General features: G+C 43.0%; 2 protein-coding genes across 2 annotated transcripts; both read left to right on the plus strand.

Annotated features, from left to right (window-relative positions):
• Positions 1 to 5606: 5606 nt before the first annotated feature.
• On the plus strand, positions 5607 to 8860 carry LOC308135111 (uncharacterized protein; the record flags this gene model as incomplete). Its single annotated transcript, XM_080502985.1, has 7 exons — positions 5607 to 6059; positions 6153 to 6732; positions 7160 to 7220; positions 7859 to 8002; positions 8082 to 8215; positions 8481 to 8604; positions 8707 to 8860. 7 exons carry the CDS (start codon positions 5607 to 5609, stop codon positions 8858 to 8860), a joined length of 1650 nt encoding a protein of 549 aa, XP_080359111.1.
• A 1776-nt stretch (positions 8861 to 10636) lies between these two features.
• Positions 10637 to 13265, plus strand: LOC308135112 (PX domain-containing protein 1-like; the record flags this gene model as incomplete). The annotated part of the gene is made up of 4 exons (XM_080502986.1): positions 10637 to 10775; positions 11899 to 11999; positions 12867 to 13012; positions 13127 to 13265. The coding sequence occupies 4 exons, from the start codon at positions 10637 to 10639 to the stop codon at positions 13263 to 13265; spliced, it is 525 nt and encodes a 174-aa protein (XP_080359112.1).
• Between the last annotated feature and the right edge of the window lie 334 nt (positions 13266 to 13599).

The raw sequence follows: 13599 nt of genomic DNA on the forward strand, positions 1-13599 counted from the left end.
GATGCAGCAGAATGAGCATTCAACCTGAAAACCAGTCTAGTCTTCATTTCTTTGAAGACAGAAAACTACCAGATATTAAACAATATATCGCCAGCAAATGACAGCAACACACCTCAAAAAAGCTGGTACAGGTCCATATTTATCAGGGAGAAGCATCACCTCATTTAACATCTATAAATGTCTGAGACGTGAGGAGACCAGCTGGTTGTGTACATTAGTAGTCTCCATTTTGCACCTTCAATTATTTGTCCTCTTCTCTATGTTCTAAATGTTTTTTGTTTGCAGGTCAGTTCACCACATGAACTCTTCTGCTGTGAAGCCATGCAGTTGGGATGCACGCAGTGTTTTAGCCCACGTTCACAAAACAATAGTGCTTGGAGCAACTGAGATTACAAGGTTTTGAGAATGCTTTTAAGGTGGAACTTTTTCACCTCGCTCCATCTCCGTCTCTGGGGAAGCGCAACTTTCTGGGTGCCATTTTCATGTAGATGGTCGTAACACTGCTACTGTGCACCACATCCCTACGAAATAGTTCTTCTTCATATGCTCAGTAGACAGACAACAACAATTTTGGATTACAGCGTGTCATGATTGCCAGTCCATGCTCTCCTGGGACTTTATAATTTTATAGTTGAATGTCACCCATATTAGCAAGCCAACTTCATCATCTGTCCATACGAATGTCCGTGTACTCACCATTATTAAAGTTCCGTTATTATACAATTTTTCAATAATTTCACATCACTGTCAGAAGGCAGTCTAAAAGTCCCTCAAGAGACCTCTTCTCCATCCATCCATGCATCCATCCACCCATCCATCCATCCATCGCTGTTTCTGTGTCTGTATCTTTACATGCTAATGAGCTGTATCTGTCCACGTCTATTATTTGTTTTCCTGGTAGCATTTGTGAGGAGACAAAATGGCGCCCTCTCGTAATTTTAGAGTGCAGATCTCATCTACCTCTGGGAGGGTCAAAGTGAGCAGCCACTGACGGAGAGAGTGATTATGTCTCCGCATTAAATCATAAAGGGAAAATCTCTAAATCGTCTGTATGTGTCAGTACTCCAGGTGTGTCTTAGTCTTTTCTATGAGTTTTTGTTCTTCCTGTTTTATTTTGTACTTGCCTGTGGTCTCTTGTTAAGTCCCAGTGTATATAAACTCTCTCTTCCTGTGTATCTGGGCCAGATTGTTGTCATACTCCATGTCAAAACGCCCTGCGTTCTTTGTTCCTTCCTTATGTCTCAACTTCATGTTTTTGAAGCTCAGCTCACCTTTTTGACCTCCGCCTGGATCTTCCCTTCGATTCCCTCACCAGCAGATTTTAAATAAAGACTTTTTTTGAACCTGAATGCTAGTGTATGAGTCCACTCTTGGGTCTCGTCCTGGTTTATGTATGAGCACATATTTACAATAAAAATGGAGGAATCAAGTGAATGAGATGACAGACTTTTTTCACCTGTGAGGCCTCATACACAGGCTATGGGGACATATTACTGTTAGAAAACCATTATAAAGTGAGTTTTGAATCATATGGCTCCTTTAATGTTTATATCATATTGTTCTCTGTCCACAGGTGTTTGTGGTCTCATTACAGAAACAGTGCCATTAGTGGCCCAACACAAATGGAGCATTATCCAGTATTGTGAAACTTTACATCCTGGGAGAATGTGCAACAAAAGCCACCAAGGACAAACTCAAACTGCCAATATTCAGGAGGGTTTGCGGAGAAGCCAGAGAGCTGACTACGACCTTCGACGTCTGAGGCAATGAGGAATTCCGTGCAAGAATGTATATGATCATCCAGGCATGTGACAAGCAGATCAGAGCACAACCACAATTAGGCAAGTGTGGTGAGTGAGGTGTAAGAGGGAGAGCCAATGCTCCAGCATGTGCACCAGCTATGTTACAGTCTTAGGTCAACTTAGCTGCATTAGCAGATGACCCTTCCCCTGAAACAGACATCCCAACCCAAATCAACTCATAAAGGAAGATGGTTATTGGGCAGGTATCGACAAGGCTTTACAGAACCAGTACTTGACGAGACATGATTTTTTCCCCCAACCTTTCAAAATTATAGAAGTTATGTCACACATAAGGCAACCGTTTCTATGGTTTGCATGGTGCTTCAGTCCATTTCAAATTAAATTTGGCCCACAGATTGTGTGTTTTGGAGTTGTGTTCACCGATGATTCACAAAGTCGGACAGAAAAAGGTAAATTCAGAGTAATCTAAAGTTCAGGCGACAATGGGAAAAAATCTGAGAGGCAATGTCAAATTATACAAATTATATACCAGATGAATTGGTTATAAAAGGTTGAGAGAAAAAAACTAGACATATGAAGGAACAAAGGAGACTGGGAGCAAACAAGCCACACAATGAGGGAATCAAGTAAGCGGCAGTGATTATATGACACAAGGACAGGTTTCAAACAACCATCGGAATCATTAGAAGAGTTATAGACGCACAGCCATCACAGATATAAATCAAACCTCAAGATAAACACAAATCTGAAACTGGACCTGGGTCTATAGTCATGGTTTCAGAAAAACAACAAGATTGCATAGTGAGGACAGCGTCAGATTCCTGACAGCGATATAGCTTTAATGAGTAATTTTAGATAACAGCTTTGTTAACTAACAATGATTTCTGGAAGTACTCCTGAGACCATGTAGTGGTTTGCAGTATCATGGTACTGACCTTTGGTCTCGTCTCCATGAGATTATGTACTCTAAATATTGGTATTTCAATTTCTATGTTGAAGGTCACCATATAAACCATTTATAGTTACTTCTGAGACAGTTTGCCTCTCTTCTCATGTCCACTTCTGTTTCTGACCCAAATGTCACTGATTGCAAAACCATGTTTTTGTCATGCATCTTACCCTCTGCACCTTGTTGTCTTCCTTTGGGGATGTGTTGTTGGCATCAATCAGTGTTTTACAATTAATTTGATTCACTTACACCGTCGGTTTGTAATTTTATCTGAACTGAAAATTCCTTTCAGCGGTTTGCTGAGTCCACTTTTTCATTTTCTTGTAATTCAAACTGTAAATTTCTGATTCTCTGAACCAAACCAGCCGTAACTAACTGGTTACTGAATGACTCCGCTGAGGATAACCAGTGGAATTATGCAGTACTACTTGGAGCTGTAGTAGTAATATTAGTGGTGATGAGGTGTTTGTGGTCAGACCTGAAGAACATTTTGTTCTTCTGTTTACCTCTGTTTCCTATTGAAAGTAACACACACACCACACACACACACACGCACACACACATACACAAGGATTTTCGTAAGTGAAGTCCTGAAATGAGCACAGTCCTGCAGTGATCTCAGTAGTAAGTTTAACTAAATTAAAAATTGAAGACCCCTCCTCCCCCCCATTCCTGTAGCTGCACCATGCTCAGAAGTCGATCTGGCTTATTGATCATGGCACTTACGTGCTTACAGCCTGCAGATAAATTCATCATGGTTATAATCAGATCGAGGGTCTCTATAAACAACAAGGGTTCCCCGAGAAAACAAGCAGGTGCGTGCTTGTGGTTAGAATGTGTCATGCAAGGCCACTCTGTGCAAACACATTGGCACGCAATGCGGCTGCTTCCTGTTTCGATGACGTCTGACACACACACACACACACACACACACACACACACACACACACACACACACACACACACACACACACACACACACACACACACACACACACACTTCCTGTTAGATAAAGAATAAACAGCTTCATCATGTGGTGTGCTTCTTCTGCTTCTTCTTCTTCACTTGTCAGGCATTGTCACATGCAGTTAGTCGTGCCAACCACCTCCTACTGACCAGAGTTTGGTGAAAGCTCAGCAGTGAAAACAACCTCGTGTGGTGCTTGTTATGACTAATTGGCAGCACTATATCAGGCTGACCATGAGTGACATCATTTGTTTTCTGTTGGCAGATTGTTGCCTCATACACTTAAGAGTCCTATAGGTTTCTGCTGGGGGTTCTCCCTGAAGACACGTCCTCTCTTGTCTGTTAGCATTGCTGTCCATTACACACAATCCCAAGACATCAATAAAGACAAAATGGCATGAGGCTGAGGTGCCAAAATCGTTTCACTTCAGATTCCACATGATGCACAGTTTTATCTCAAGTGGGCGGAACCAGTAAATAATAGCATAATAATGTATAAATAACTAGAAATCTAAATCTCTGCATTTGCTTTAGTACTCCAAAGTATTGATGTGTCATTAAGAAGTTCATATTTAATGAACTATCCTTTTACAACAAACAAAAAACCTGAAATCTGAATAAAAGAACTGCAACTTCAACATTCTGTCTCAGTTCACCAGTTCATCTCAGCATTACAGCTGAGTTTTTCCCCCCATTACTATTCTGTGTTTATTCTATCCTATAATTATATTTTTGTTTTGCATTTTTTCCCTGTCATATGATGATGTTTTTCTTTTTTCCTATATTGGTGTAAAGGTTTTTCCCTAGGATTGTTTTATAACCTGTTGTAGTGTTTTGTTTTGTTTTTGTAGTGTCTTTGTACTCTACAGTGGTGTTTTATTTAACTGATGATGATGTTTCTTTTTGTTGTAGTGTTTTGTTGTTTTTTATCCAGTGACTATGTTCTTATTTTGTTCTTCAATAAAATGTACCACCATGCCAAAGACAAATTTCTCCCCGGGGACAATTAAGTTTGCTTTTCCTCTTTTTATTCTTGACTTTTAGGACATCTTGTGCATTTTATCCCACAAGGAGTTTGTCGGTGCTGTGCTCCTCTCTTTTCAGCAGGGGGCAGTAATGTCTTGCAGGCTACTGTTTTGGAGAACCCGAGGAAGAAGAGGATGCGTTCCAGAGTAAGGTGTCTCGAAATGCCCCTGCCATCATCACCACAGACAAATGCTCAAAGAAGCACTCCACAGACATAAAACAACACTGAACATAACAGGAATACTGAGGAGGAACTCGGAAGACATCATATACAGGGACATCTTCAGATTTTTTAGAAATAACAGGGTTAGTAAATTGGATTTAGACGAGAAGTCATTCTGCTTCACCCTCCCATTCAGAAGGTGGCAGTAATACACCCAACCATGTATGGCAACCGCCATAAAACAAGAGAAGAAGAAGAAGAAGTAGTAGTCGTAGTAGAAAAAGACGTAGAAGAAGAGGAGGCGGATGTAAACAAAGAACTGCCGGTGAGTTTCAGAGAAAACATCTTCAAATTTCACCGTTTAAAGCTTTACTGATACTGTTCTGACGTGATGGACGGTTTTCTTTTGAGCTAAAGACGATACGAACTGTGACTTTAGGTCCTGGTTGCACGCTAAATTACTGTACGTTTCACACATGTGCACGCGGAGGCATAGATATGTGTTTATATCTATGCGCGGAGGGTCACCTGCCGAAGCCTGTGGTGCTGTGATCATAGTGAAGTGTGGAATCATTATGTTTTGTTTAGTTGTTGTTGTTTTTTTAAATATACATTTTATGTATTTCTGGTTCTTCAGAGTTCGAGCTTGCAAGGGGTCACAGGTGAAGGACTCCAGCTCAAGGCCCAGGCTGTCCAATCAGAGGACGGCAAGCTGACTGGGCGTTGCCTGATGATGTGATGGCCACAGCGTGGGTGGCCCAGCGGTACCGTGATATCAGCCCGGTGAGCCTGCATGTGACGGGCGGGGCGGCGAGCTCCAGCCTGTATTGTGGCGAGGTCGAGGGGCTACCAGCGGGGCTGGTCGAGTCCTTTCTGGTGGAGCTGTATCGCTGCAAACTCTGCCAGTTCACCTGTGGCCTTAAGACCGCCATCAGTAGCCACCTGCTGCACAGTCACCCACCCTCCGACCTTGCCTACCTGGGGGACAATGATGGGAGGGGAGGGGAGGAGGATCAAGAGGGGGAGGGGCTCCGGGGGGAGGGGTCACCCTATCAGTTAGATCTGAACGGAGAGTCGAAGCAGAGTGACGAGGATGAGGACTTCCTACTGTACAAAATGCTGGAGAGCATGAGCCCGCCAACCTGTGACATCAGCAGTGAAGGAGGGCTGCAGGTCGCGCACACCTGTGAGGTGACACACCTAAAAGCACTTCATCGACCTGTCCGCCATGATCTGTTCAGGATTTTCAAACTTTGGTGAATGCTCATCTTCTCCTTCCCGCAGGTCAGCACTCTGTTCGAAGAAGAGGACGACGAAGAAGAGCAGGACTCTTCTGTCTTTCCCCTGAAGGGGAGCTCAGTGGATCTGCCCTGCAATGTTGACCCCCCCGCCACCCAGGAGGAGATGGCGCAGTCTGCTCACCTCATGACTTTAGGACTCTGTCGAATCTCCACTGTGAAACCTGCTGCTCCATGTCAACCTCCAGCTCCTCTCGGCACTTGCCGGCCTCAGCCGGATGGCAGCCAGGCGAGAAGTCCTCCCTCCGGCCGGCGCCGGCTGCCGTGTCTCCTCTGTCCTCTCATGCTCTCGTCCCAGCGACTGCTGGACGTCCACGTCAGGTCACACCGAAGCACCGGTGATTTCGGCTGCGTGAGGTGCAGCTGGACGGCCGCCAGCTGGGAGGAGCTGGAGCCTCATTGGAGGAGCCACTGCAGTAGGAGGGGCAAGAAGAAGAAGAAGAGAAGGAAGCGACTGGGACGGGAACAAGAAGAGGAGAAGAAGAAGAAGAGGAGGAGGAAGACGGCATCGGCCAAACGCAACACACTCGGGAATGCCACGTCACAAAACACTCATCAGCAAACAGGTTAATGCAGCAAACACACAGTTCAGCACCAACTCTATTGATTCAACAGATCAGGGAAGTCAAACATGTTTCAGTTCAGGAGCCACATAGCAGCCCTATCTCATCTTGAGTGTGCCGGACCAGTAAACTTGTGCCATAATAACCTTGAAATTTAAACTTTAAAGTTTTAATTTGTTGTGGTGCAAAGAAGAAGTGAAGTTTTTTTTTCTTCACAAAAAAACAAACAATTACTATTGAAAGTGACTATAATCTTTACATGAATCCAATTTTAATGAAACCAAGACACTGAACCCTAAACTACTCCCATTGGAGTGACAGTGCCTTGCATTGCCGCAGCCTCCATTGGTGTGTGTGTGTGTGAATAGGTGAATGTGATTATTCTCATGGGCCTTCCAATGCGACTGACACTGTGATTGGTTTTCTTCAGACAGATGGAGGGACCAGCTGATGGGACAAGCAGACGCAAAGAAGGCAAACAGACATAACAGGTAGATATAATATGTTCTTTTAAAGGAGGAAAATTATGGTAACATTCCATAAATGTCTCAAAATTATTTTCAGAATGCTGAATAATTAATATTAAACAAACATTGAAATCATAGATTAAGATTTCAAGTCTGTGTAATGTGTTTTCAATTGTTTCTGAAATATTAGTATTCACAAAACATAATTTATTTTGGAATTAGTCATAGAAAGTTCCCTGAACTTTACTGATTCTTATCCCAAATATTACATTTTTCTTTCCAAAATGTTCTCAGTCATCATTATTTTCTGTTCTGAAAACATCTTTGTATGACTCTTTGAAGGTCATCGCATGTCTCCGCAGATTAAAACAATTCAGAAAACTGTTCCCAACAACACTATACCCTGTGTTGCCAGTGTTGCCATCAAACATAATCAAACAGGTTCCCTTGAAGTTGATGCTGCCTTTCAATATAACAAAATGTTTCCCAAAATGTAGTTTTCAAAAATGTTTCCCAGTTATCAACTTCTTCTGAAACATTCCCTAAACCAGATAAAACTGTTGCCACAAAGAACAGGTCATTAATATCAATCAGACTGTTCCCAAAATGTTCATCTTGAAGTGTGTGTGTGCGTGTTTGCGTGCGTGCATGCGTGCATGCAGGCTGGACTCCAGGTCTCAGGCTGTGATTCTGGAGAAAGTCAAAGAAACGAAGAAGAAAATCAAAAGTGAAGAAGATGAAGAGGATGAAAAGATGTCTGCTGATAGCACAGGCCAGGCTGGCTTCTCCTGCTCACTGTGTGACAGGTAAACACAGCCTAACGCTCACTCAAAGCCACTACCGCTCTGTGATTGGTCACTTAGGTCAGAACTTTATCATATGTAGGAAGTTTTCCTCCAAATTGACTCTGAAGCGTCATCGAGGCGTCCACGGAGGAGAGAAGCCGCACAGCTGTCCTCACTGCTCGTACAGCAGTAGACTGAAGGCGTCGCTGCTGCAGCACCTCAGGACACACACAGGTGACACACACACACACAATGACACAAATAACACTTAACATGTTAAAAAAAAAAAGTGCTGTTGAAAAAAGTACAATAGTGAACTCACCCAAAGATTAAAACTTGTAGCAAACTTTTACGTGTGTGTGTGTGTGTGTGTGTGTGTGTGTGTGTGTGTGTGTGTGTGTGTGTGTGTGTGTGTGTGTGTGTGTGTGTGTGTGTGTGTGTGTGTGTGTGTGTGTGTGTGTGTGTGTGTGTGTGTGTGTGTGTGTGTGTGTGTGTTCAGGTGAGAAGCCCTATAGGTGTGCTCAGTGTGCGTATGCCTCTATAGATCGCAGCTCACTGCTGCGACACAGTCGAACCCACAGCCAGGAGAAACCATACAGGTGTCAGCACTGTGACTACAGCAGGTAAAACACACACACACACGAGAAGTAACCGCCTGGCTTTTGTTACCATTATCATGGGTATTAGGTTTGTTACCATACTAACAGAAGTTGTTTCGCTGTCAGTATCCAGAAGAAGAGTTTGGATCTCCACGCTCGTCGACACCACACCGGTGAGGCGTTTCCATGCCAACAGTGCGAGTACTCCAGCCCCGACCGGCAGCTACTGCTGCGACACATCCGCAGACGCCATGAGCCCCCCGAGCACGCAGCTCTCTGATTGGACAGCCTCATCAGATCTGCTTCAGACGTCACATGTTTACAACTGAATTTATACTGAATATATTTTTTACTGCTTGTTTGATTTTCTTTTTTTTAATTAAAAAGTAAAATTGAAAAAGTTAGATGTTTGCTTGCTTTATTGACGTGAGGAATCAAGTTGCTGAATATAAATGATTGGAAATCTTTAACCTTTAACACATTTAACTTCAAAATGAAAACATGGAAGAGACAATATGACAGGTTGCTAACTCTTGAAGTTTATGTTGGAAGAAGAAAATATATTTTGAAGTATCTTGCCTTTTCCTTCCTGATGAGCTTTTCAAAATATCAAGAGGAGGTGAAAGATGGTTCATACAATACCAGCAACTTAATCACCGGTTAGCCTGTTGTCGCTCATTGGATTCAGCTCAAAAGTTTCAGAGCTCATACACCAGCAATGCTACATGGTAAACATGATTATAGTATGAATAATACACTCATTAACAAATATCTTATGGTTCACTATGAAACAGGAAGGGATGCGTAACTGCTCTATATGCTGCAATCTGCCTGAAGCTTTACATGTGTCATCACAGCGCTGCCCTGATGAATTCCAAAGGCCAATATACAGTCACAGTGAGAGCGCCACCAAGTGGATGGACAGGAGGTGCTCCCAAGCTGGCCTACACATGTTTCACTCAGCCTGAAACTTTACATGTATGATCACAGTCAACCCTCCTCACATCGGTGGGCCAAAATACATTCGCAGCGCCACAGCAATTGGAAGCTGTTCAACACTGCTTGCAGCTTTAAAGCTTTAATTTCCCCTTTTCTTCTTTTTCCTTTTTTCCTGAAACCCACCCCCAATTATGTACTCGCAATTTAAATCATCTTAGTTTAACAATTCTTACTATTGTAAGTTGTTGTTGTTGTTGTTGTTGTTGTCGTTTTAGCTATTTGTCTTCTGGTGATTAGAGTGTTTTTGAACATCAGTTTGGTCTGCAAATAAAAAAAGGAAGCAAATGTTCATTTACAAATAATGTTTTGAAACCATCAGGGAGCCACTACAGGGGGCTAATACCTCTGTTAAAGAGACACACTAATGCAACACACAAGTTTTCTCATTGAACTGGTTCAGTGGTGTAACAGGAAATGGATTAACTCCCCCTCCTCCCTTCAAGCTGATTAACCTCATTACCCTGACCTGAGGGGAAGGGGCCTGTGGGGTGGGCGGTAGTGGTGGGTTTTAATAGGTCAACCAATCAGCAGATCCGATGAATTTCCAGCTTCTTCAAGTGCCATTTGTTTGTTTATATCACACCTGTTTTAATTGACATAAGTTTTATTGAGTCCCCCCCCCCATAATCAGATTGTGTTCATTGAAGCCCTTAGGAAATGTGTTGAGTGAAACATCTTGGGTTTTGAGGGTGAAGGTCACATGAAGGTGTGTTTTGAGCCTCAGAAATAATCCTGCAGCTCCAAAGGTGGTTATTGATGAAGTGCAGACTGCTGATTGATCCTCTCCTCTCTGGATGACAGCTGACGTTCAAAGCTGCTTTAACTTTTCAATCCTGACACTCAAACTGAGGCAGAGCCGATCAGACGACACTGCGCCACTCCATCACCTGCTGCACGGCACCTCTTCCTCCATTCAGGTTCTTCTGCTGCTCTTCCTCTTCCACCGTTTGTTCCACCTGCATGCCACTTCACTTTAAATGTCCAGAAGAGGTGGAGGATGTCAGACAGGATGATGTGTGTGGTGGAGGTGGGAGCAGAGCTCTGGACAGGCGGACAGATGCAGGTGAGGGTGGAGCTGTCGGATGGCAACATGCTGCAGCTCATCAGAGGCGACGTGGACTTGGCCCGGATGATGAGGAGGCTGGTGGACAATTTCCCTGACGACAGAGAGACGCTGTCCTGCAGACTGCTCCCAGGTTGGTTTGCCCCCTGTGGCACTGCTGGCAAGCCGATTACAGGTGATCGCCGCTCACAGGTGTGATGATCACCACTGAGCTGCTATTATTTGCACCATCAGGTGCTTCAGAAGTGGCTTCAGCAGCCCAGTGGGACTTTGAACAGCAGAAGTATCATTGGATTAAGTAGGACTTTGAAAAGCATTGATATCACTAATACCGGCAGCAGTGCCAGTAATCACAAACGTACTGAATTAAAAACTCAACAGTATCAGTGAGACCTTTAATCCTCTGAAAAGAAGTATTAATCAGTCAGTTAAAATGTATCACTAGTTACATGTACTGTAATATTTTAAGCTAGATCGGTTGTACCAGTAGTAGTTTCATTAATTCCAGTGGTATTCAGTAGTTTTCTGAGTACCAGGAGCGTTTAGATTAAGTAGTACCAAGATTACTCCGACCAGTAGGAGAATATGCATTACCAGAGCAGTTTCTGAGAATTAAAAGCAGAAGTTTCAGTGGCACTAGTGTTTTAAACAGCAGTATTTCTCAGATTAGAAGGCTGGATATCAGAATCAGGAGTAAGTCAAAAGTCTGTAGCTTCAGTAGTACTACCCCCGCAGTATAAAAATTATTTTACTCTCAAACCAATATTACCAGTGCCCTCCCTTTTTTGCCTTCTTTTTCTTTTTCCCTTGTGTGTTCTTTTATCCTTTCCTTCTTTTTTGTTTTTTTTCTTCTTTTCCCTTTCCTTTCTCATTTTCCTTCTTTTCTTTGTCCATTTCCCTTTCCTATGTTCCTTTTTTGTTTTCCTGGAAAAAATTATAATTTTGGTTTCACAAGTACCTACATATATTCTTATTCTTATTCTTTTCTCTCATTTTAAGTGGCTATTTAATAATTTTGGGGGCACTTCCAGCTATTGTGGCTCTTTAGCTGTTTCTAGTCTAGATAATAAAATAAAAATGGAAGCGAAATGTATATTTGCAAATAATTTTCTGAAAATGTCAGGGAGCCACAAGAGGGGTGCTGAAGAGCCACATGAGGCTCCAGAGCAACAGGGTGCAGACCTATGTTCTAAGCCATGGTTGTACCAGCGTTAGCGAGTTGTAATACTGTTTTTCCCTTTTTTTTTTTTTAACAGGCTTGTTGGCAGTCAAAGCTGCAGAGCAGATTTTAGATCCTGAAATCAAAGTTTTGGAACTCAACAGACTTTTAAAGACCATCATCAACCTCCCACAAAAGGTACTTATTTAACTCAGCTCCCCTTTACAGTATCGTATAATGGTGGTTCCCAACCTTTGCTACCAAAGAGTGTTCATCCTCGAGATTTGGTAGACCATCATGAAGTTAAAATATCCAACATGTGCATTCATTCAAAAGCAGGTAATGTCTGATTATTATTATTTCCGAGAATATGGGCAAATCCAGTTTTGATTACCTCAGTCACGTTGATCCATGTTGCTAAATTGATTTCACCCATACGGTGCTTTTTAACTGTTTAAGCAGTCGACTGTTAGTTACATTCAGTGGAAGCAGCTGCCATGCAAGGTAATCGATCCTTCAATCCTCTCAAGTCCTTCGTTTTACTGTGTCGCCTGAACAAGACTTTCCTCTGCTTTGTATTGCAGTTTTCACAGTCTGAACCTGTGCTCGACTTCTTTCAACCATGTGCTGTTGATGAGATTGCACATCAGGAGCAGGACCAAACGATTATACAGGAAGAGGTTCAGACAGTCATACAGGAGGACCTTGAAACCATAGCGGAGGAAGAGGTTCAGACAATCATACAAGCAGAGGCCCAACAAGAAATACAGGAGGAGGTCCAAAGCATCACTCAGGATATACAAGAGCTGGATGTCCTTCAGAATCCAATTGTTTTGTCAGGTCAGTTCAGCCAATGATTAATCGCTGTCCTGCATATTGGATCAAATAGTTGGATGAAGATGCTTTATAATCTGGATGTTAGATGAAATTACATCATTTAGAGGAAGAAAGATGCTCTATGATCTGGATGTTAGCAGAAAGATATGTCTTGAATATCGGTCACCCTGCAGGACCTTCTTCTGTTGGCTTTTCTTTATTGTGCTGGTGTTGATTCTGTGGTTGTAGATACTCATATTCATAGGAAAACTGTGTTTCTATGCAGAGGTTATGATGTCAAATGGCTTCTGTTTGGCAAACACTGAAACCATCATGTATGACCTGACTCCGACTGTACAGACAGTGACCCAACAAGATGACCCCACGGGAAGACGGTGAGCTGTCTCTTTCATTACACGCTGATAATAATTATAAATCCTGGCCATCACATTGTCCAAGCCCTTGGTACTATTTAATTTCATGTGTGTTTGTTGTGTTTTGGGTCTTAGATCAAGCGTCGAAGCAGCCGTCTGTCTGCAGCTCTGTCATCCGTCTGCATCTCCTCAAATTCTTCGTGGTTTCACAGGGATGGTGGGCAAACTGGCAAAGGGGAGAACCTTCAGACGGACAGCAGCTCCACCTCCCTGATGTCTGACCTCCTACTCACTTTGACACAAGAGACAGCCATCCTGGACTGAATATAAACCCTTGTTTCAGAGCGGTCGAGACAGACTCTGGAGGACTGTCATTAGGGAGACACTTCTCCCACCTTTCTGCTCACTGATCAATTAATGGATGGATCAATTGGATGGAAAGCTCCTCAGGCTGTAGACTCCTGGTCAATTATGGGAGGAAAAGCAGCTTCCTTTGTGAACAAGTCAATGCCTGCCGCCCCTCATTTTGGCCAGCTGCTCAGCGACAAACTGTAACATATGTCCGAGCAGCACCGGTCCAATACCTATCAAACAAATCTGGAATTTAA

The sequence above is a fragment of the Blennius ocellaris genome (genome assembly GCF_963422515.1).
Source record: "Blennius ocellaris genome assembly, chromosome: 10".
NCBI classification, from domain to species: Eukaryota; Metazoa; Chordata; class Actinopteri; order Blenniiformes; family Blenniidae; genus Blennius; species Blennius ocellaris.